General features: G+C 41.0%; 1 protein-coding gene across 2 annotated transcripts in view; it reads left to right on the top strand.

Annotated features, from left to right (window-relative positions):
* The window catches only part of RAB3GAP2 (RAB3 GTPase activating non-catalytic protein subunit 2), a 91,487-nt gene that overhangs the window by 63,820 nt on the left and 3,107 nt on the right, over window positions 1-24,560 (top strand). For both annotated transcript variants that reach the window (XM_082394178.1, XM_082394179.1), the window contains 16 exons: window positions 28-155; window positions 2,888-3,101; window positions 3,487-3,584; window positions 5,582-5,687; window positions 6,316-6,476; window positions 7,567-7,795; window positions 9,871-10,044; window positions 10,145-10,251; window positions 12,611-12,677; window positions 15,073-15,143; window positions 17,644-17,679; window positions 19,967-20,041; window positions 20,329-20,547; window positions 22,882-22,971; window positions 23,175-23,396; window positions 24,292-24,450. In XM_082394178.1, the coding sequence (XP_082250304.1) occupies window positions 28-155; window positions 2,888-3,101; window positions 3,487-3,584; window positions 5,582-5,687; window positions 6,316-6,476; window positions 7,567-7,795; window positions 9,871-10,044; window positions 10,145-10,251; window positions 12,611-12,677; window positions 15,073-15,143; window positions 17,644-17,679; window positions 19,967-20,041; window positions 20,329-20,547; window positions 22,882-22,971; window positions 23,175-23,396; window positions 24,292-24,450 (2,156 nt within the window). The remainder of the gene's footprint in view (window positions 1-27; window positions 156-2,887; window positions 3,102-3,486; window positions 3,585-5,581; window positions 5,688-6,315; window positions 6,477-7,566; window positions 7,796-9,870; window positions 10,045-10,144; window positions 10,252-12,610; window positions 12,678-15,072; window positions 15,144-17,643; window positions 17,680-19,966; window positions 20,042-20,328; window positions 20,548-22,881; window positions 22,972-23,174; window positions 23,397-24,291; window positions 24,451-24,560) is intronic.

Raw genomic sequence — 24,560 nt, 5'->3', positions numbered from 1 at the left:
TCTTTATTTTTTCCTTCTACCTTATAGAGCTTGAGTGTGTTGATGAAGGATTGCTACAGTTTTGTGCCAATAAATTGAAATTACTCCATCTTTATGAGTCTGTCAGTCAATTAAATTCCATTGATTTTCATTCAGACACGCCATTCTCTGATAATGTGAGTAATCCCATTATTCATTATACAAAATAATCTCTTTGATTATTTTTTATTTTTTCAATTGGTAGTAAAGGAGTAGAATATTAAGTTTTTTCTTTTAGGTGTAAAAAAAAAGTATTTTCTTTACAAGACCTTCTGCTGGCTTTCCGTGCCTTGCTGCTAAATTTATATTATTTAGGCTAGAATATTGATCTTATTGTTAATCCATTTTTAATACCTAGAAGCATTTGGTTTTCCTTATTTTTTAAGGTTACTTCTTACAATACAACTTCTTCTGGACAGGGTTTACCAATTAAAATATATGCAATTTACTGAAGTAGCAAAACTTGAATTTCTTTTAAAGAAAAAAAAAGATTCTGCCAAACAGAAGAGACCAGCTTTTCTGTGTTGTTGTTAGCAAGCTCAAACTGCTCTGTTGCTTACTATGTAATGAAATACATTTTAAAAAATATTTTATCTTACATCAGAGTGTTTAAAGTAATTGTGGAAAATGTTCTGTATTTTTATTCTATGAAACGTAAAAATCTGATAACACCTGTATTACAGTGCAGCGTTGCTCATTTCTGAGGAGAGTGTACAGACTTCTTACTTTCCATCTAGAGAAATCGAATTTCTCCTGATAGAGAATAGAGAGAAATATTGTCCTCTCTTCCCTCAACTACTGTGTGACCTTGGGCAGGTTGCCTGGCATCAGGGCCTCATGTCTTTTATTTGTCTAAAGGAAAATTATTAAGGTGATTTTAGTGATTTTTCAAGTCACTGGTAATGCTTTTAAAAAACTCATCTGGTGTATCTGAAAGTTAATTGAGTTTTTTGTTTTTGTTTTTGTTTTTTTTTATTTATTTATGGCTGTGTTGGGTCTTCATTTCTGTGCGAGGGCTTTCTCTAGCTGCGGTGAGCGGGGGGCCACTCTTCATCGCGGTGCACGGGCCTCTCACCATCGCGGCCTCTCTTGTTGCGGAGCACAGGCTCCAGACGCGCAGGCTCAGTAATTGTGGCTCACGGGCCCAGCTGCTCTGCGGAATGTGGGATTTTCCCAGACCAGGGCTCGAACCCATGTCCCTTGCATTGGCAGGCAGATTCTCAACCACTGTGCCACCAGGGAAGCCCTAATTGAGTTTTAAAGTGGATGCCTTTTATTGTAAATACACATACATGAATAAAAATTTTTAAACAGAAAAATGAGAGAAGGTTTTCCCTTTGTATTGGAAATAACCTACAAGTCCTAACATCTTTTTTTATCTTTGGGGTTCTAGATGGATTTTATAAAGCATTTTAACAATCTCTTCCCAATAATATTCTGTGAGTGCCATTATAAATGACAAAGCCATTTTTCAGGAGCTTTTGTTTTGCTATCTACTTCACGAATAGAGAAAAATCATTTCAAGCAACAGAAAAGTTCAAGTTGATTAAGTTATGTCTATAGGATTGCCTGGACATTTCATAGATTCTTCAGTGCCTAAATTTTTTTTCATAAAATCAAAACTATCTCTCTTGAACCCTGCAAAGGAAACTTAAATATATGGCATTAATAATCCCTTGTAGAATTCATTTCCACTTGATAGCCCGAATATAGTGTGCAAAAGAATTATAAACTTTTAAAAATCAGTAGACAGATTGTTCTTTTTTATTATTTTTTTTATCTTTAAAATGCTTTTAAAGAATTAAAACCATATTTTGCTGTAGACTTATTTGGATCCTTAAAAAAACATGCAGTCAACTTCTAGGCTGAATGGCTAATTTTGTACATACAAAACTAAAATTCAAATCTAAACTAATTCATTTTTGCTGTCTGTAGGACATAGTTCATGTAAGTTTGGTATAGCATTGAACCACTTGTGTGTGTTCCTTAGCATTTTGCAGTTTACTACTTGTTGTTAAAACAACATCCATAAGTAAATAAATAACAAAACTGCTCTTGATTAAGAATGCAGCTTTAATCATGTAGCATGAGGGGAAGAAAGTTTTGCTTGCTCTGGCGAATTTATGGTCTTTTAAGCATGTGTGTGCGTGTGTGTGTGTGTATGTGTATGTGTGCACTTGTCCCTAATTTAGAAGAATAATAGTAGATCAGGAGATGTTTCTGCACCTAAGGTATGTAAAAACAGTTTGAAAGGCTGGCAGGTTGTATCTCTGCAGCCCCAAGAGCCACATAGAGGATTTATATGTAGATACAGTGAAGACTGTTTTCCACTGCTTTTATTTTATAATGTTTATGCCGCATAATAAACAAGCATTAAATTTCAAATAGTTCTTTAGTTTCCTCAGAATCACAAGAGTTGGCTGTTGACACCCTTTTAATATTTTTTTTTCAGCAGAGAAAGGTTCATTGCAGGGCCAAACAAGGAGAACAGGTGGCTCATGCTCAAAAACCCCGAACTCCCCGATGGTTTGGGGGGAAAAGCTTAAATTTTTTTTCTGACTAAGCAATAATACATGTTTATTAAAATTTTGACATTTTAGAAGAGTATAATCTCAAGAAACTTTCTAAAAGTGGTACTTTCAGTAATATGTAGTATTTCAAGATTAGTTTATTTAAATAACCTCCTACTCATGAATTGAGAGTAAAGTTTTAAGCAGAGCACATCATAGCTATCACACTAATTCAAAAGTCATCATCTTGTGCTTATAGTCTTGCATTTCATTTCAGATGATAGTGTTGACACTTACGGAAGAGTCATAGAAAGAGACATGGTCTATTCAGAACTTTTTTTTTCCCCCCTATATTTAAGGACTTGGCTGTGTTACTAAGGCTTGATGAAAAAGAACTCCTTAAGCTCCAGGCGTTATTAGAGAAGTATAAACAAGAGAACGGCAGGACTGCTGTCCGATTTTCTGATGATAAGGATGGTGTGTTGCCTGTCAAAACATTTCTGGAATATTTAGAATATGAGAAAGATGTGATCAGCATAAAGAAGATAAGTGAAGAGGACTGTGTGGCTTTAGGTGGGTAGAAGGAGAAATTGCTCTTTGAATCCTCCCTGTTTTAGATGAAAGCCTGGGGGGAGCTTATAGCAGCTCCAAGATTGAGTTTGTTTTGAAATTAATTAACCAAAGAATTTAATGTGTGTTTTACAGTCAACAGAAGATCCTCTGGACAGGTAGGCACTATGTCATAAAAGTTGTACTGAATTAGTAAGTACGCTTAGGAGACAGTGTCAGACATGTAATGATTTGCCTTCTGCTTTAATCACTTAAGCCAGTTAAACCACTGATTTCTCTCCTCTCGTGTTGTTTTGCTCCTCTGGGGGTCTAGGTTGCAATTCAGGAAGATTGTGAGTCCAGATGGTAAGTGGTCATTGTCTGACGTGTCTTGTTTCTGTTTTACCAGGCAGTTTCTTTTTTTGGAAGTGTTTATGTGGAGAGAGCTCCACGGAGGATATGTGTCACACTCTGGAGTCAGCTGGACTTAGCCCCCAGCTGTTGTTGGTAAGGTTTCTTGTTTCTGGATGCTCTTCCTTGCTACTGTCACCCAGACGTGTCAGTCTCTTTTTTTTTTTTTACCATTGTCTAAAGCATATCATAGAACGTACATGAAAACTTTCTAAAAATGATCAAGGAAATTTCTAGTCACCGTATTTAATTGAATAATATTACCTTACTTTGCTCATTCTCTGTGAATTATAACGAGCATATTCCGTGGCTGGCCTAGAATAAATTTAGAATCTGTCATGTATGCGTGCATTTACAATGGATTGTGATCATCAGTAAAAATGTTCATATTGGAACTAAAGAGATCTTATCTGGAGAACAAAGGAAAGTTCCCTTAAAGCATTATAGAATTATCAGACATTCCCAGACTTTGACCATAGATTAGGATTTAATCTCTGTGCTATAACAAATACAAATAAAAGAATCCTCCAATGGAAAAACTACAACACTAAATTTTCACCCTTTCTGAAAAGGGCAAGGGAGTTACCCCACCATCACCGTCCTGCCCTTTACCACCTCCCACATGTACACATACACACACTCTGTCACAGCCCCACACACATCCTAAATTTTGGCCAGGATTTGGGCATTCCACCTCTATGAACTTGTTGACTGTGTTAACGTATTGTTTCTTAAAGAGATACATACTACATGATTTTATTTTCATAACCTTTATAAAATAACACAGTTGTATAGAGAGAGGACAGCTTAGTGGTTGCCAAGGGTTAGGGATGAGTGTAGGGGAGGAGACAGGTGTGGCTATAAAGAGTTAATAGGAGGGAGTCTTGTGCCGATGGTGGAGTCCAGTGTCTTGATCGTGGTGATGGTTATGTATGCAGTGCTACACGTGATAAAATTGCATGATGCAAAACGAGTGCCTGTATTACTGGTGAAACGTGCATCAGCTTTATGGATTTTACAAATGGCAGTTTCTTGGCTTTGTGTAGGATGTTAACATTAGGGGAGACTGTGGGAAGGGAGCACGGGACCTCTGTGTGTATTCCTTTGTGCCACCAGTGAATCTATAACTATTTCAAAATAGAAAGTTAAAAAGAAAGGAGACAAGTATTACCTAGACCTCTGTGTGCATTCCTTTGTGCCACCAGTGAATCTATAACTATTTCAAAATAAAAAGTTAAAAAGAAAGGAGACAAGTATTACCTATCACTCAAAATTGTGATGCTTAAATAGATGAACACAGAATACTACTTATTTTCCGTTGTGTTTAATCAATTTCATTTAAATTTGTTGTCTACATTAAATCGGGGTTAGAGAAACACCTGGAAAAAACAAACCTCACACCTTTACCTCAAGCCATATATAAAATTTAAGTCAAAATGGAACATAAATATGAGGTAAAACTAACAAAGCTTATAGAAGAAAACACCAGAGAAAGCTTGGTTTAGGCAAAGGTTTCTTAGGGTACAAAAAGCATGAACTGTAAAAGAAAAATATTGATAAACTGTGCTTCATGAAAATTCAGAACTTCTGTTTTTTAAAAGACTGTTAAGAAACTGAAATGGCAAGACTCTTTTTCAAAACAGATCTGATAAATGAATTGTGTCCACATTGTACAAAGAATTCGTACAACTCAGTAATAAGACAAGAGTACAGTTTAAAAATGAGCAAAGGATTTGAACAGACACATTACCAAAACATATACATACAAATGGCAAATAATCAATCACCTGAAAGATGTTCAACACCATTAGCCATTAGGGAAATGCAAAAATAAAACCAGTATGGCCTCTGTCCCAAGAGGCCTAAAGAAGTGGTGGAAATGGGATTTAGATCCCCAACAAATGATAATCTCTTAAGTTAGACAAGCTGCCTGTTCCACCCCTCACGCTACATCATGTAACAAGCAAGCACTTCCCTCTCAACCAGAGAGGCTGGATCGTTCATGTGTACATGTGTGCTCTCTAGAAAAGTACAAGATTTTGTTTATGGTAAATATTTTCTTAGACTGAAAAAGATTTAAAATCTGGTTTCAGTCTCTGCTCCTGAGTGTTTGGCTCGCTAAGGAAAAGGATATTTTGGACAACCCGCGGTCTGTCTGCTCTCTCCATACAACACTGTACCTCCTGAGCAAGATGAAAGGTGAGCGCCGTGGACGCCGAGGTCCAGCTCTTCGGGCGCGTGGACCCCGCTCCCGGAGGAGACAATGTTCAGTGTTGGAATTCTGCGGAAACGGGAGGGAGGATACTTTCTCTTAACAGAAGGAGGCCAGAGGGTCCAAAACGTTTCACTAGCGAGACTCTCCTGTGTAGTCATAGAAAGCTCTTAATGCACTCAAAGCGCGCTTTATGAAAATTATATTTTGCATCATCATCAAAAATGATGTGAACAGTGCGTTTTCTCATCTCAGTGAGGTGAGTCAGATGGTCTTTTGTGGAGGTAATATTTCTCTTATTATTTGGCATGATGAGAACAGTAGTCTGTTATATTAAACATTCAAGAGTATTTTTCAGCAATGGCGAAAATATTCCAAATGGAGCTTTACAGTTGATTCAGAAGCAAGATGCCTAACAGCATAAATAAATGGACTGTAAGGGTTCTGAATAAAATAAATTGTAGATTTATTTTCCAATTCATTGAGAAATATATAGATGCATCAGTGGGGAGTTTAGTTTTAACATTATGTTTAATGTCGAAGTTTGGACCAATATAAAAAAAAGATCTCCCAGCTAAGAGTTTCTTCTCTTTAACTGTCCGCTTTTGCCTGCAGTGGCCGGCGAGGAGGCCTGGGATTCGCAGTCGGTGTCCCCTTGGTGGCAGCAGATGCGCACGGCCTGTATTCAGTCTGAGAACAACGGGGCTGCTCTGCTTTCTGCGCACGTCGGGCACGCTGTCGCCGCCCAGCTGTCCAACAACTTGACCGAGAAGAAAGTGAGTGGGCAGAGGGCGGCTCTGTAGGTGGGGGGGCACCTCTCCGGCCGGCTCCCGGGCCGCTTTCCCCTTCTGGGCTCCATCGTCTTCAGTGTTGTGGAACATCGAGGATTTGAAATGTGTGTCCAGCAGGATCTTATCTGTCTCTCTCGGGGGTGAAGGGTGCTGTCCTTAATTTGTTTATTCCGATGACATGTGTACTTGAACTTAGTCTCCACATGGCGTAAGGGAAAAAGCACTGGATTCGGAGGGCAGGGATCTGGTCTCAGCCATCAGCTGGTGATCCGTGGTGAGTGCCTTTAAAAGGCAGGTCCTGGTTCAGTTTTCTCATCCAAAAGGATCAGGGTTAGACGGCATCATGTCTCAGATTTCTTTCGGCTCTGAAGTCCTACAATTGTATTTATACCTCCCTTTTATAAACAAAGGTGGTTTTGGCATAGAGTGTTGAATGACTCAAATGGAAGTTTCCTGTTGACCTTCTGCTTTGTGGCTTTTCCCCATCTCTTGAAAACTGAAATGTATTTAAGAAAAGAAAAAGACTTAACATCCCTTATATCTCATGGTAAATCAAATAATTTTTTTCTGGGGGGATGTTGCATTAAATTAGATGAGACACTTTAAATAAGTCTGTAGAGATTCACTCAACATTGTCAGTCTCGGTAGTTTATGGGCTAAATTTAATATGACTGGCTTAAGATGTTTCTAATAACGGAGAGAGAGAAATCTAAGACACATTTTTTAGGTTGGCGAGTACATCCTGAGGAACTGTCAGTATCCTGGTACTGACAGAAAAAACTGTGGCTCTTGCAGGGATGGCCCTGAAACCTTTGCAGTGCGTGTTAGCTGAATCGGGGGTCTCACTGCTGTTCTCTTCATAAATGCCGCGACTCCATCATCGTTGCCCCCGAATCTCCAGTCTGCTCCTGACCCTCATGTTCCATCCAGCCGAGTAGCAATAGTTGTGAAACAGCATCTGGGTGTTGCTTTGTGATGTGTCCTGACTACGCATCAGCTTTCAAGTTAAAAGCTCATTCAAGTTCATGTAGATCCAGAGTCTTGGCCAGAGTATCACCTGTGCATTTTCTGTTAGTTTTCCCAAACAGTTTCGGGTACTGATTCGGAGGCCCTCACTGATTCCTGGGAGGCCCTTTCCCTTGACACTGAGTACTGGAAACTTCTGCTGAAACAGCTGGAGGACTGTCTCCTACTTCAGACTCTGCTTCACAGCAAAGTGAATGGCCCAGCCTCCAAAGCATCGTCGCTGCAGGCTGAGCCGCTCCCGAAGCTTTCTGTTAAAAAGCTGTTAGAAGGAGGAAAAGGTAACCTGAAGCTTATTTGAGCATCTGCATCCATATACATTTTTTTTTATGGTATGGGCTTTTTTGGGGTTTGCTTTTTATAGAAATGACTGAAAGAATAAGGAAAGAGAACTACACTCAGATTTTAAAAATAAATAACCCACCACATACTTCTTCTCAGTTAATCTCCTCCAAGTCTGATCCTGTCAATCCCTTGCTCAGAAACCACCAGCTACTTCCCCTCGCCTTAGAACATAGGCCGTGGTTCTCAAAGAGTGGTCACGACGGTCCTCTTTTTTTCCAACTTCATCATATCTGTGTGAGGCCAGATCTTCCTCATGCACCTCAGCCAAAACATCAGATCACAGTGGATGGAATGTCGAAGCTGATTGGGCAGTCCACGTCCAAGCTAGGCATCAAAGAGATTTGCGGAAGTGTAGTGCCACTCTTCTCACTAAATATCTTGTTTTGCTTTGGCAAATACAATTATTTTCATAAAATACTAGCATGTAACGGGTTTATTATTTTTATTTTAAAATGAATTAATACAATTTTTTAAACATTTTCTCAGTTTTAATTTCTGATACCGTGATTATCAATAGATATAACCCGTAAGCTAAAGTCCTTTGGGCTTGTCAAAAATTTTTACTGGTTTCAGGGCCTAAGATTGGGACTGAGAAGTTCAGAAGTGGCTGGACAAAGTGTAAACTCTTAAGCCTGCTCCCCACGCACCTTCAGCTTGGAATGCAGCTCATTTCCACCTCTTGCTTGCTTGTTGCTAGATTTTAATTCAAGTGAAACATCTGTGATTCCCCATCTCTGGCTCTGAGAGGCCGAGCTGCTCCCCGCTCATGGGTCCTAAATCTTACTCACCTTCCAAGGCCCGCCTCGAATGCTGCCTCCCTCCAAGGAACCTCTCATGATCCGCTAACTGCGGATTCTCTCTTCTTCCTCCTAACTGCCACAGAACTTTATGCCGCTTTTCCGATGCATCACTTTCTACTGTCCCGGAGTCACTGGGTTCCTTTGCTTGTATCTTGCAGGATCATGAGCATCTTAAATTTTGAATTTATCGTGGCGTACTCCCTCTCCTTACCAGCCGCTCTGTCAGGCATTTGATACTGGAGTGACTCTATGTCTGGGTTTAGAAATACTGGTATTTATAGTTTTTACTTAGTTAACTCGTTTTTTCATTCTTTACAAGGCTTGTGAACATTTCTCATTGTAAACTCACTACACTCCAATGCTGCCACCTGTTGAAAATGTAGGAACACCATTTTAATATCAACCCGAGCGATAAGATCAGGGCCTTGATCCTGGAACGGGAATTATCAAATGATTTAGAAGCCAAACATAGGAAATCAGATTACCTGGCATACGGCTCTCATTTATTGATATCTCCACTGATAATTATGATTTTACATTCTTTTTGTCAAAAGGTTTATATTTGAATCAAAATAGGAAGAAAGACTGAGAGGAAAAGTTTTGGTTTATTACAGAAGATTCTATTTGTTTTAGGTAATGGGACTCTTCATCTTGAATGTTTTGTATAATTTATAACTTTCTGAACTATATTGATGACGGAAATATGGTATAGCATCATGTTGTTAATTAACTGTGGCTAAATTTTGCCCCCAAATATTCCATATAGGCAAGTTAGTTGACTATTAACAGTAGTGTTTTGCCCTAAGAAACCTAGACACAAGTATCATGCTAATCAGTCTGTTTTCACTTGTATTTAAATGAAAGCATTTTAAACATGCATTCATGTCTCCATCTATGTCCGATAAAGTGCATTTTGAATTTGTGGACGTTGAAGGTATGTGGTGTACAGACTTATGTATGCATCTGCATTAATATTTAGCTAATCTTTTACAAGAGTATAAAGTTGCCCTTAGAGATCCAGTATCCCACTTGCCCTCATACAGTGAGTGGTAGGTGGCGACACCTACAAATCTCATAGCTTTGGGGTCACTTTCAGGCTTAAAACAACGTGGCACTTAGATCTTCATGGAGACATTCAGATCCTGTGCTGTACGGGCTCCTTTTGGCAAATGCTGCCAATTTTCATTTCCTTTCATGTCTCCAAACTTTAGGTGGCATTGCAGACAGTGTAGCCAAGTGGATATTTAAACAGGATGTCAGCCCTGAAGTATTAAAACTGGCTAATAAAGAAAGAGATGCAGAAAACTCAGAGGAACCCAAAGAAGGTATTAACAGAGGTTCATCTGAGGTGTCAGAGGTGGAGAAGGACTTGGGAGCCATCCCAGGTAAGACGGAAACGTGGGGAAACATGAAATCTGGCCCAGAGAAGGAGGGCGGAGCTTTCCTCCAGGCAGCAGTAATACGTCGCTCTCGTCTGACTTTCAGACCTGCTGCACTTGGCCTACAAGCAGTTTCCTTGTAGCCTCGAGCTGGACGTGCTGCACGCGCATTGCTGCTGGGAGTACGTTGTTCAGTGGAATAAAGACCCGGAGGTACGGCTCTCGTCACCGCTTCGGTGTTGGTTCTGTTTTGTGCTCCTGCTGTACGTACGTGGGACTGTGTCCTTCCGTCACTTATACACGCTGGCTTTTTCCCCTTTGGAATGTCTCCACACCAGGAGCTCTGCCAGGCCTTTTTCATACATTCTCTCTCAGAATCCTCACCGTAAACCTGTGAAGTGTGGGTGTCATCATTATCCCCACTCTAGAGAAGAGAACACTGGCTCGGAGAAGTCAGGTTCCTTGCCTGACTCGGGCCAGGTTTCAAGCCTAAGTTTCTCTAACGCCAGTGTGTTTTGCCCTACTCCTGGTTAAATTGTGATGAGTATATTTTTTTATTTCCTTTGGAATTTCTGTGTGAGGTAGCATCTACCTATAGACAGTTCTTCGTATTGTAGTCATCATGATAAAAGCCAGAGTGAAGATTCTGATGCCAACCTGACTCTCTGCTGGGGCATCACTCTCTGCCCCTTCCAGCAGCCGCCCTCGCTCCCAGCCGTTCTCAGTCTGGAAGCGGCGCGGGGAGAGGCCCGAGGCCTGGACTTGATGACTCCAGACAGGTGTCTGGGTTTGGCCCAGTCACTGAATCTCTGAAGCTGGTTTTTCTCCTCGCACCCTTTTTTAATGATGGTGCCAATCCTTCAGGGTTGACACCAGGATAAAGTAAGACGTGAAAACATATGACATGTATTTCTCTTTGCTGTACAGTCGTTCACATAGGCTTCCTTAGTCAGTACTCTGGTAAATTAACCTTCTCAAATCAAAATTCTTTCCTTTATTGTCCTTATATCAGGTTGTACTTTTGAAGAAAAATCTCATTGATGAACTAATTCACACTAATACATTAATGATAACAATAGTTTTCCTTCCTCTAAGAAAAATGTTGTCTTGAACATGTAATCACTTTCATATTAAAGGAAGACATTTTAAAAGTAAGTGCTTCAAACAAAGTAATCGTCTTTGATCAATTAAGCTTTGGCCAAAAGATGATTTTTAGGGTAGGGGGCCTCTTGATATGCCTCCCATCGCCGTCTTCATTTGACTGCCCTGCACCCTGAATGGTGAACGTATTTAGGCGCCTACTAAACAGGATACTTTTCCCACATGAGAAAAGAACGTTAGGACCAGAACAGAGACATAGTAATTTCTAAAATCTGAATGAATTAATTCCAGGTTCAGGTCTAACAAAGTGATATTTAACCAAAAAACCTCCGTTTTACAGCATTCATTTCTAAACGAGAGGCAGTTTGCGTACTAGACCCAGATGGAGCAGAGTTGAGCCCCATCACTACTGGCTGCGTGACCTTTGGGAACAGTTCTGAGCCCTTTGTGCTCAGTTTTCTCCTTAAGTAGATGAGGACCGTAACAGTAGTATCTCAAAGGGTTGTAGCAACTTACAAAGAAAATGCACGCATAGTGCCTGATGTTTTGATTAGCATATCGTTATCGATTATTATAATTGTTTACATTTAAAATAAGTGGTCAGTTTAAAATGTTTGTTTAGTGGTCATTTTTCTTGTTCTTTTCCTGTTAAATATTTATCTCCTTGTCCCATTCAACAGCCCCTATCCCAATTCCACCATTTTACACACACAGCTTTATTAGGCTCAAAACAGTCGAAATTACTTTTGGGGAACTTCTGACACACATTAGCAAAGGTGATGTGTTTAATATTGTACAGGCCACAAATTTATTTAGCAAACATTCAGATAATTTCATCAGTTTTACATACCATATTTGCGTTTTCATATGTAAACTACCTTGATTAAAAATAGTTGAATTTCCAACATCCCCTCTGCTATTTCCTATTTCCCTTCACTGCTTTAATGTTTTCTCTTTGGCACTTATTACTAACATCCTATGTAATTTACTTATCATATTTATTATCTAGCGCCCTCACTAGAGCATAACCTCAGGGAGGGCAAGGATTTGGGTCTGTTCTGTTCATGACGGTATCTCTGGTGCCTCCAGCAGATGGGTGCATAGTAGTTGCTCAATAAACATTTGTTGAAGAATGAATGAATGAATGAATGATATTTGTAAAGAAAGTAAACCTATTGTTTTCATATCTGTGTGAAATTCAAGTATTTATTGGAGAGAATACTGCTATGATGTACAAACCACAGTAAATTTTGAATCCAGATGTCCTAGGAATCAATCATTCTATAGATGATGTAAATTTAAGAGCGACCATTATCTTATGCAAAATTACTTCTTCCCTAATAATTCTGTGTTCTTAGTATAACATTCTTGGGTAACTTTATGTGGAAATTTATGTAAGAAGTCTCCGTTTGTATTTGAAACACCTATTAAATAATATCTTTTTTCTCTCTTTTTGCTCCCTCTATGTAAGGAAGCACTTTTTTTTGTTAGGTCAATAGAACACTTGGAGCACATTCTTAATGCACATGTTCAGAATGGTAAGTAAACAGGTGTTAAAAACGTTAACTGTTTCATTCCAAAGAGCCAAGTCTCTTAAATTCACATCCTGTTAAAATTTTCTTTGACAGTCCTACCACCTAACACATTACTTTGTATTACTATATGCAAAGTACTGGCTGTTTTAACTGCTTGAAAAAAATGCTGTCCCCAAAGGGGGAGGGGGCTGGCACTAATTATCACCTTCTCTCCCCACCAATCAGTTTCCCACACTGATGACTATTCCTAGGTATAAGTAAGGAGAATATTACGCATGAATTATTGATTCCCTCTGTAGTTCACAGGTAGATAAGGAAAGAAGAATGGGCTGCTCAGGACTGTAATTCCTGATGAAAAAGTTAGATAGCCAAAGCCTAATAATACTGTACCCTACAAACTACTTTGTGCTTCTTCTTCCTCTTCTTTTTTTTTTTTTTGTATTTATCAGTAACCTAAGTTTATTTCATTTGTTTACAAAATGAATCGTCTGTGTCAGTATCTGCATCAATTAAAAAAAATGTTTTTATTGAAGTATAGTTGATTTACAATGTTGTATTAGTTTCTGGTGTACAGCAGAGTGATTCAGTTATACACATATATGTTCTTTTTCATATTTTTTTCCCTTATGGTTTATTATAGGATATTGAATATAGTTCCCTGTGCTATACAGTAGGACCATGTTGTTTATCTATTTTATATATAGTATAGTTTGTATCTGCTAATCCCAGATTCCTAATTTATCCCTTCCACCTTGTGCTTCTTTTGATAAACATGAGTATTCTCCATTGGCTGCTGTACCATGGGGACTGCTGATGTCTCCTTGAAAAAAATGTTACAAATTATTGTAGAAAAATTGTCACCAGATTGCTGGTTCCATTTAATAGATAGATGAGTTTCCCTATAAGAATTAATCAAGGAACTCAGTACTAGGCTAGTCAGATACTAAGATAGGCAGTTAATAAAACACTTAGTGGTGAGACTAGGTTTGGGTCCAGGTAAGGGGAGGTATCACCTTTATGTCTCTGTGATACATTCTAGAGAAGCTGCTTATTTCCTCTCCTGTAACACCTTCTTGCAGGTGGTATGAGGGCAAACTGCAGAAATTCTAAAATGTCTCATTTTACATGATAAGAACTTAAAATTTATTTTATATATTCGTATCTTAGCTCTTACTTTCTTCCAAAGGGGAAAAAAAACGATTTAAAGTGACTCATTTGGAAAATATTGTCTCTAGAATATTCTGTCCTTACTGAAAAAATTAAGTTACCTACTGACTTCAGGCTAGTATTTCTTCAAGTTAGAACTTTACCCAGTTTGTCAGGGGAGGGATAAATTAGGAGTTTGGGATTAAATACACACACTACTACATATAAAAGAGAGAACCAACAAGGACCTACTATATAGCACAGGGAACTGTACTCAATATTTTGTAATAACCTGTAAGGAAAAAGAATCTGAAAAGGAATATATACGTCTGAATCACTTTGCTGTACACCTGAAACTAACACAACATTGTAAATCAACTATACTTCAATTAAAAAAAAAAAAAACTTTACCCAATTTGTGCATTGAGTAAAGCTTCCTGGCTTCCTCTGCAGGACCTCACTCCTAGATACAGAAGCAGCTGTGTGGGTAATAATACAGCATGTGAAATGTCATGTTTACACTGCCTGTCACCTGTTACAGAAGTTTAATATCAGTGCCACAGTTTATTGTATATGGACGTGTAAAGCCCAGATTTTTTGTTTGGTTGGGTTTTTTAAAAACAGTTTTTTTGTATTTTGTTTTGCTTTTTAATACTTTTTTTGTATATCGCTTTATAGTGGTCACATATTAGAAAACTCCACTGGGGTTGTTTCCAGTGTTTGGCTGTTATGCATAAAGCTGTCCTTGACTCTCTCCTACATATTTTTGTGATTGTTTCTGCAGTGGAATTGCTGGGTCACACGGTAGACATACTTAGCTTAGGTAGATACTGCCAAGTAGTTTTCCAGGTGGTTTTACCAATTTATTATCCCACCAGCAGTGTATGAGCATTCTCATTGTTTCCACATCCTCGTCAACACTTGGTGTTGTCATATAAAAAAATTTTAGCCTTTCTGTTGGTTGTGTAATGCTATCTCTGTGTAGTTTTAATCTCTATTTCTCTCATGACTAATGACATAGTCTTTTCTTACGCTTACTGGCCATTTGGATATCCTCTCACGTGGCCCAGTTCTGATTTTTATTAAAGATAAAGGTTTTTATTAATTTTATTATGTAAGATATAAGAAATAATACCTAAATAAATAGCCCAGATAGTTTTATAAGCTTAAGGAAGACAGCAATTTGTTATATATGATGAAAGAGAAAATACAGAAGCATTCTGGTCACTGCTTTACTTTACTTGTTGTTCAGGCATCGCACTGATGATGTGGAACACATTTTTAGTTAAAAGGTTTTCTGCTGCTACGTACTTGATGGATAAGGTAAGGTAATTGTAAATTTCCTGTACCGACTTCTTGTTTATTTGGCTCCCTTAATAATTGACTGATATAAGAAAGATTACTTATATTAGGCCTTGTTAGACTGTTTTTTATTTGACATTACATTTTATTTGTGCTCAGCTGTGCTGGCATTTTGATGATGGTGACTTGAAGAGCCCAAATCCTTGAAAGAGAGTAATGTCCTGTAAAAGCCTCTTAACCCAAGTGACTAGGACCCGTGGTCGATTCAAGCAAGGATTTGCACTTTATTTTAAATTAAAACATATAAATGCACAATTCCTCGCCAATCTTTGGATGTAGATATTTTGGGCCAAGATCTTTGGGCCAAGATATTTTCTCTAAATAGGGTCGATTGCAATTTTACTTAGGTTTTCCTACATTAACCTCACCCATAAAGCATTGCCTGTGATTTCTAGATCCTGTTTCTTTAAAGCTATGATGCAATCTGAGTGCAAAATCTTTAGATTTTTATAATTTATCCCCTAGTTTTGTAGTTGTTTCCTCTGTATCTAATCCAGTACACCTAGGAGTTAGCTACTCCATAAATCTTTTTAAAGGGGTCAACACAGTATTCACATAAAGAACTCCGTTTTTTCCTCGTTCATATTTCATCAGTTACTTAATTACAGTATGTACAACCAGCATAAGTAGATTTGGGAACAAACCTAACAGGTAAGCCTATAACTCAACCGGTGGGAGAAGCTGCTGGTGTACTGGAGGGTAGCCTTTGGGCCTCAAGCAGTGTGGCCAGGGCCCTTGTCAGTGTGCTTTACAGGCCAGGTGAGAATGTAGGTTACTCTGGCGGCAGTTAAGTGGATGTCAGAACTACCACTATAATGACAACATGTTCTTTGAAATGTACAATGACAGACATTCCTAAACCAAAAACAGCACTGCAGCTCAGACCCCCTGTAGGCCATGGCTCTTCTAGAAAGTGCTTTGACATCATTGGTAACCTTTTTTTGTAGTTAAATCTAAGTTCTTTCCTGTGCGCTCATCTTTCTTGACCACTTACCTGCTGCTTTCTTGAAACGCACTCCTTCTGGCCTTTATGATACTGTTCTATTTCACCTCTGACCACCGTCTTGAGAGACTAATAATACAAAGCCTTCTCTATGTTTGTGTTACCGTGTACAGATGTTCAGCATTCTATACCCACTGTCCCATCTGACCCTCAAAACTCGGGTTGGGGTTTAAGCAGTCCTGAACCAGGAAGCAGAGAGTTTAGGATCAATTCATTCAACAAATATTTATTATAAGTATCTCTTATATGCCAAGGACTGTGCTAGGTTCTTTGGTTGCAGAGATAAAAGTCACAGCCCCTGTCCTCAAAGAACCCACAATCAGAAAGATGCTAAACAGACAATAGGGTGCTCTTGGAACTCAGAAGAGGAAGTAAATGACAAGGGAAGGCTTCTGGGCTGAATTTTGGAAGATGAGTATATATGAATCAGTAAAAAGTGGGTGAGGAGAAAATGTTTCCAGCAAAAAGTCCTGGAGATGGGAGACAGCATGTTGGATTCAGAGAGCTGCAAGTAGCTTTGATTGGTTGAAGTACAGGCTATAGCAAGGAGCAGGAAGCCAACCGTGGAGAACTTCCTGTGTGGGCTGTGGATCTGGGGTTTCCTAACACGTGTAAACTAGTTAGCATAGCGCCTGGCACCGCTGGTGAGGGCGCGGTAAATGGTAGCTGTTATTTTGTCTTGAAGACACTGGGGCAGTTTTAAGCAGAGGAATGATATGTTCAGATTTGCATCTTTAAAAAACGATTCTGGCAACAGAGTGAAGTATGTTGAAATTGGGGTTGAAGGCCATTGCAGTAATCGCAGTGAGAGGTAATGAGGCGAAGAGTCTTTTGTCCTTTTCATTTTCACTGTTTGCTGTGAATTGTCTTATCAAGTAATGTTCCTGAAGGGCAGAACCTTTATCTCCCCCACTTATTACCGTATATAAAGTATACAGTTGAATCTTACTAATTACTTACTGAATAAGGACACCAGCTGATTTTCTGAGCCAGGAATATAACTTCTGTCTGCTTTAGATCGTTTTTCCTTCTTTCTGACCATTTAAAGTTTTGTATCGTGTATGTTCATCAACTAGCAGAATTCTTAGCTGCTCCTTATTTGTAGCCTTGAGTTTGGTTCTAGGTTTTAAGGTAGTACAGTAATTTGATTATGCAAAGTGGGAACCAGATTTTTGGAGTTTTTCTTATCTAATAGTTCAAAAATAAGTATTTTTGAAAAGGATTGTTTGTAAGCCCAGTGTATTTTTCATAATATATTTTTAAGTTCCACCACAAAATTAGTTGCTTTGTGTTATAAATGAGTAGAACCAATGTTTAATTGATGAAATTAGTACTGCCTTTATTTATAGCTGCATTTACATTTTTTAAATTTGGTTACTTTTTACTTCCTGTACCATAGTAATGCCTTTTGATTTAAATTATTAATTAAATACAGCATCTTGTGTCCTCTTGTCTCAGGTTGGAAAAGCACCAAAGGATAGGTTATGCCGAAGGGTAAGTGAATCTCCCTTAACTAGATGTATAGTTGTTAATTTTGCACTTTATATAGTACCTTATTAACTGTAGGGGTGAACTTTGCCTTTAACCATTTTGATGACGTATCGGGAGATAAGAAAAATGGAAAGAGAATAGTATATTAATAAGGAAACTGGTCATGAACTATGGCCAATTTTAATTTACCTTTCCAGATTATCAGATAGTATGTTGAAGCTAAGTTTGCCAAGATGTCTTCAACTTTGGACTGTGGACAGGAGGCTGACATGCTGCGTGGTTTTGCCGTCCTTCAGATTAGAAGTTTACAGTGGAAGTGGATTCATACGAGTAGTGAGTTTGCCGTCCTTCAGATTAGAGGTTTACAGTGGAAGTGGATTTATACGAGTAGTGAGTTTGCCGTCCTTCAGATTAGAAGTTTACAGTGGAAGTGGATTCATACGAGTAGTGAGTTTGCCGTCCTTCAGATTAGAGGTTTACAGTGGAAGTGGATTCATACGAGTAGTGAGTTTGCCGTCCTTCAGATTAGAGGTTTACAGTGGAAGTGGATTCATACGAGTAGTGAGTTTGCCGTCCTTCAGATTAGAGGTTTACAGTGGAAGTGGATTCATACGAGTAGTGAGTTTGCCGTCCTTCAGATTAGAGGTTTACAGTGGAAGTGGATTCATACGAGTAGTGAGTTTGCCGTCCTTCAGATTAGAGGTTTACAGTGGAAGTGGATTCATACGAGTAGTGAGTTTGCCGTCCTTCAGATTAGAGGTTTACAGTGGAAGTGGATTCATACGAGTAGTGAGTTTGCCGTCCTTCAGATTAGAGGTTTACAGTGGAAGTGGATTCATACGAGTAGTGAGTTTGCCGTCCTTCAGATGAGAGGTTTACAGTGGAAGTGGATTCATACGAGTAGTGAGTTTGCCGTCCTTCAGATGAGAGGTTTACAGTGGAAGTGGATTCATACGAGTAGTGAGTTTGCCGTCCTTCAGATGAGAGGTTTACAGTGGAAGTGGATTCATACGAGTAGTGAGTTTGCCGTCCTTCAGATTAGAAGTTTATAGTGGAAGTGGATTCATACGAGTAGTGAGTTTGATCTACCTTTATCTAATAGCTGTTGTACAAATAGTCTTAAATAGTGTTCCAGTCCATGGATACTGGGGCTTGTATTTGAGGTCAGTGATTCACAGTGCTAGCATTTGCTCAAAACTTTGAAATGTTCTTATTACAAATATCTTAATAAATACTTGGACACAGGAATCCAGCCATTATAGGCCCTTAGTCCTGAAAAATCTCCACTGTTGAAGAATTCGTGTGTATGCTCTTGAGAGTGACTGTATGACTACCGTTCATATGTGTGTACACACACACTCACACACGTGCCGTATTCCTTAAGGATGACTTACTCAGGGATGTAAGGGATTTGTTGGCTCTTGGTTTTAAAAAGACTGCATGTGAGCACAGTGGCCCCTTGGACAGGCCCCTTCAGGAAGGATCCATTGCCCACAGCATCAGTCTGGTGTTTAGCTCACTGTCTTGGGGATCCTAGTTTTGTTCAGAGGGTTCAGTTCGGTCCCTAAAAGATGCTCTGGGGGCTTCCCTGGTGGCGCAGTGGTTGAGAATCTGCCTGCCAATGCAGGGGACACGGGTTCGAGCCCTGGTCTGGGAAGATCCCACATGCCGCGGAGCACCTAGGCCCGTGAGCCACAATTACTGAGCCTGCGCGTCTGGAGCCTGTGCTCCGCAACAAGAGAGGCCACGATAGTGAGAGGCCCGCGCACCGCGATGAAGAGTGGCCCCCGCTCGCCGCAACTAGAGAAAGCCCTCGCACAGAAACGAAGACCCAACACAGCCAAAAATAAAAATAAATTAAAAAAAAAAAAAAAAAAGATGCTCTGGAACCAGACCAAGCTGTTTTCTTGGAACTTATAAGATTCACACATGAGAGGAATCATACCGCACACCGTGATGGTTTGGCTAGCAAATGCCTCAGCGAGCCAGATGTGAGCGGGAGTGCCACCCCGCAGTCTGTGGTTAACTGATGACACTGCGTCTTTCCAATACAGAAAGACACTCATTTTTTAAAAGTTGAGGGTAGAACTGTCTTTTTTAAAGCCTAATTTTAAAATTAGTTGAATCTAAAGAAAGGAATTAAAATGTGCTAGTGCCTTGACTTTAAATTCTTACCTAGACAAGAATTCAGTGTAGAAAGTCGAATAGGTGCGTTGTGTTCTGTTTATTTTTCTGATTAAAAACTAGCAGTTTTGCTGCTGGAGCTAATTATGTCCCTTCTTAAAAACAGGATGTGGGGATGAGCGACACGGCAATGACATCTTTCCTTGGCTGTTGCTGGGATCTTCTTCAGACTTTAATGGAGGTAAAAGAGCTGTATTTTCATTCTGAACTGTCTCTAAAGTGTCAAATATTTTGAAAGTCATTGGACTTAAGAACTATAAAAAAGATTATTTTTCATTGATCCACTCCTAAGTTTTGACTTAAGCCTAAAAAATAGTGATGTTTCTTATTATAATTAGATTTTATGTTTTTTTTTTTTTTTATTATAACTTGAGGGGTGGGGAGAAATACGGGTTTGCACCTTGCTGCTGGTAGTAAGCTCCTTAAGATGTTTGCGAACTGTTATTCCTCCCTTGTCAAAACTCCCAGGCAGACGTCAGCCGGGATGAGATGCAAGTGCCCGCCGTGGACGCGGAGGACGCCTGGCTGGCCGTGGAAGGGCCGGTCTCCATCGTGGAGCTGGCGCTGGAGCAGAGGCACATCCACTACCCGCTGGTGGAGCACCACTCCGCCCTGTGTGCCCTCCTGTACGCCGTCATGAGGTTCTCCCTGAAGGCCGTCAAGCCCCTCTCCCTCTTTGACAGCAAGGTGATCCTCGGAGAACTTCAGAGCCTCTCGGAGCTGAGGGTCTAGCAGGACTGGCTGATCGAAGAGAAGTCGTTCAGCCCTTTGTGTGTGTCTTGTATAGGATTCTTCGTCCTGGGGGGTCTCTGTCCCCTCTTCCTCGTCAGGCTCCCTGTTCTGAGTTACCTTAAATATTGGTGTCCCAGGGTTCTGCCCTCTCAGCCATCTGCCCTTCTCATTCTGCACATTCTTCTTGGATACACTCCTTTTCTCCCTCTTGTGTGTCTCCAGGCCTGACCTGTCCCCAGAGTTTGGGGCATGTATTTCTACTGAACGCCTCTCTTGGCATGTGCTGTGGACTGCAGATACCTCCTTCCTAAAATCTCTCTCTACCCTCACCTACCCTTTCCTACACTTGCTGTTCCCCCCGAGTTCGCTGGCTTGGTCAGTTGATGAGTGATGTCGCTGTCTGTGCCCTGGCATAAACTAGCAGCCTTGGAGACAGCTAGCTTAGTTCCCCTCTTCAAGTCCCACAGTCACTGTAAGTTCATTCTTATCTGTTCTTCCTTAAATCCTTTGTGTCCGTCCCCCTCCATCACTGTAGCCTGAGCCCAGGCCTCATCGTCTCCCCTAGGCTGGGACAGCAGCCTCCAGTTTCCCTTTACCCAGTCGCATGCTGCCAGAGCTTTCTTCCCCAAACACAGATTCAATTGTATTAGTTTCATGCCAGTACGTAAAACACAGCCTCAACTGGCTTCTCCACCCCAGCTTGTGTCAGTAAACGATGGTCCCACTCTTGCGCAGCCAAGGCTCCCGCGGACGGACACCTGCAGGCTTCCCGTCGGGCTCCTGGCGCCGGGGCACAGGACAGGCGCTCCCCCAGGAAGGCTGCACCCCGGAAGAAGGGGCAGCAGGGCGCTGCCGAGAGCTCAGCTCCTTCTCCCGAAGGCACCGTCCATTTGGGCAGCAGTGAGAGAGAGCAGGAGACCTGGCATATTATTAATATTTCCTGCCACGGGGAAACGTGGAGCCCGAGGAATCCCACCTCTGCCGTTTACTGGCTAGAGTTACTTCAGTTCTCCTAGCCTGAGACTGATGATTCTAGTGCCTGCCTCATGGTTGTCATGAGGGTTAAATGACATACTCAGCATGAAGTGCTTCGTGTCTGGAACGTAGTAAATAATAAATGTGCACACATACTCCCAATCCAAAGGCTCTGGTGTAGAATAGACCCTTGTATCTTAAGACCTCCAGGTAGAAACTGTAGAGTAACAGACTGTGGGTGAGTGTGTGGGAAAACTTTCAAACGGTCATGTCCAAATGCGGTGGGTTGCCCTTGGAAGTCTGGTATCTCTCACCACTAAAGGATGAGTGGCTTCACCCTACTTGGCGGTCACACCAGCTGACCTGCAATCACAGATTAGGTCTAGAAAGTACCTTAGGTGATATCTGGCATGACCTGAAAAAACAGCAGCCCAGGATGGTGGGGTCATTTGTCCAAGGTGACCTGTTTGGAAGGGTTGGGCCTGGGACTAGAGCCTGGGTCTTCCAGCTCTTTGCTCTGTATTACATTTCCTTCCTGGGGACTTCTGAAATCCTATTTTCTGATATTCCTTTTTGGCTCTCTGGAAACAGATCTGTTCTCTGAAACAAATGTTTTTAAACAGTTCAACAAGTGTTTTTAAGAGGATGCAGAGTATATACTATGTATTAGTTATCGATTATTGCACAACAAATGATCCCCAAACTTAGTGGCTGAAAACAGCAAATGAGTAGCATGTTTTTGAGTCGTTAGGTAGCTCTGGCCCCAGGTCTCTTGCGAGTCTGCAGCTGGGGTGTCAGCCAGGGCTGCAGTCTCACCTCAGGGCTCCACCAGGGTGGGGACTGGGGACCCACTTCCAGGCTTACACGGCTACCAGCGGGATTCAGTTCCTTGCCACACGCGTGACTCCACAGGGCAGCTCACGGCACAGCAGCCCTCCGAGCAAGTGAGAGTGACTATGAGCTCCTAGGGCAGAGGGCAGAGCCCTTTTGTTACCTGATCTCGCAAGTGACGTGCCTCATCTCCGCCTAATTCTGTCCACTAGCAGTGAGTCACCAGCACCCCCTCAGGGGAATGGGATTACACAGGCACGGGTACCAGGAGGAGGGGACCACTGCGGCCCACCCTAAAGGCTGCCTACCGCACGCTAGATAATAGTTATAAAAATTAAATGAATAGAATTAAGTGTTATTGTTCAAAGACAAAAAAAATCGAAGAGTTATTTTTGATTAAATGACTTCGTTTTTAAATCTTTTTTTCACTTCTTAGTAACAGTTCATACTCATCAGTTTTCTCGGTCTCTTCTTTCTCTTTAGGGGAAGAACGCATTTTTCAAAGACCTAACTTCAATTCAGTTATTACCTAGTGGGGAAATGGATGCAAATTTTATTTCTGTACGACAGCAGGTAATTATACAGTTATTGGGATGACCACCTCTAAGGTATTCTTGAGACTTAATTTCCCTGTAAATTATGTGTCTTTTTTTGGTAACTATTTTAATGGAAAAGCCACAGTGATTGACAGGAAAGTCCACGATTACTTGGATTTGCGTATTTTTAAATGAAACATACTAACAAGATGTTGCTATCCTTCTTTCCCCATCTTCCAGTTCTTACTGAAAGTCGTCAGTGCAGCTGTCCAGGCCCGACATGCAGTCACGAAGGACAAAGACTCCTCAGAAGAGGCACTGACCACTCTTTTTGGGAAAGACCAAGATTGGCCAGTGCTGGCCCTGGATCTGGCCCATCACCTTCAAGTTAGTGAAGATGTTGTTAGGAGGCATTATGTGGGGGAACTCTACAGCTATGGAGCTGACCACTTAGGAGAAGAGGTAATAATCACCTGGTGAATGTCATTTGGGCTCAAGTTTTAAAATTGATAGCTGGAGTAAAGCATCAGTAAAGTCGCCAATAAAGCTTTTTGCTTTTCCTTCTTTTGTTAGAACTTCTAGGCACAAAACTTGAACAGAATTAAAATAAAAGACTAATCAGATTCCTGTTTCTGGTCAGTGTTTAGTGTAACTCCTGCCGTATGCCGGGCCTGTCTTACGCAGAGGGACCGAGCCATAAACAAAACAGACAGGGTGCCTTGCGCAGACTCCAGAGTCTACTTGTAGGAGCAGAGCAGCACGCTCAGTTCTGTCCTGCGTGGTAAATGCTGTGAAGAAAATTCACAAGAGCGTGTGAACAGACACAAGTGTAACAGGGTGGTCAGAGGTGACATGAGAGCCGAGCCCCCAAGGATAAGCAGCAGCCCAGCCTCTCAGGAAACCGGGGGAACATTGCTAGAGGCAGAAAGAACACGGAGTACAGAGGCCCTGAGGCGGGGACGAGCTTGCCTGCCGAGGTCTGAGGTCAGGGACCAGGTCACAGGAGGTCTCATAGCCCGTGGTTATTTGAAGTGTGTTCAGAAGCCATCAGAGGGTTTAAGCAGTCACGACATGATTTAATATGATCCCTTCTTTTGCCTAAAGCTTGCAAATAAATGACTCCTGTAGTCATGGTGAACTGAAAAATTAGGAGATAAGAGAAGGAAAGTCAGGTGACAAGCAGAACTTTGGGTTTTAAATGCTGTTTGAATTGGGCTTTATTTTGGTTGTATAAATGGCCATACCTCAAAAATGAAGTAGCCTCTCCTGGGCACCGAACTAGGCACGGGTGGTGCCTTTCCTAAAGCAAGTACAGCTGTTAGCTTTTGCATGTGTCTGTTCACGTTCGTCTCCACAGGCCATCCTCCAGGTTCAGGACAAAGAGGTCCTGGCCTCCCAGCTGCTGGTGCTGATAGGGCAGCGGCTGGCGCACGCGGTGCTGCGCACGCGGACGAGCGAGGGGCTGGAGCTGCTCGCCAGGCTGCCCCCGACGCTGTGCACCTGGCTGAAGGCCATGGTAGGTGCCGGCAGCGGGAGGCGGCGGCAGGCCCCCGGTGTTTTCTTACATGCATTTTTCATAGAGGAAAACTTTAAGTTTAATCTGCTTAGTTCTGAAGAAAAAGCATT

Source organism: Balaenoptera borealis, assembly GCF_965194805.1.
Source record: "Balaenoptera borealis genome assembly, chromosome: 1".
Lineage (NCBI taxonomy): Eukaryota > Metazoa > Chordata > Mammalia > Artiodactyla > Balaenopteridae > Balaenoptera > Balaenoptera borealis.
Note: the sequence above shows the minus strand (reverse complement) of the source record. Positions and strands in the feature narration are given on the sequence as shown.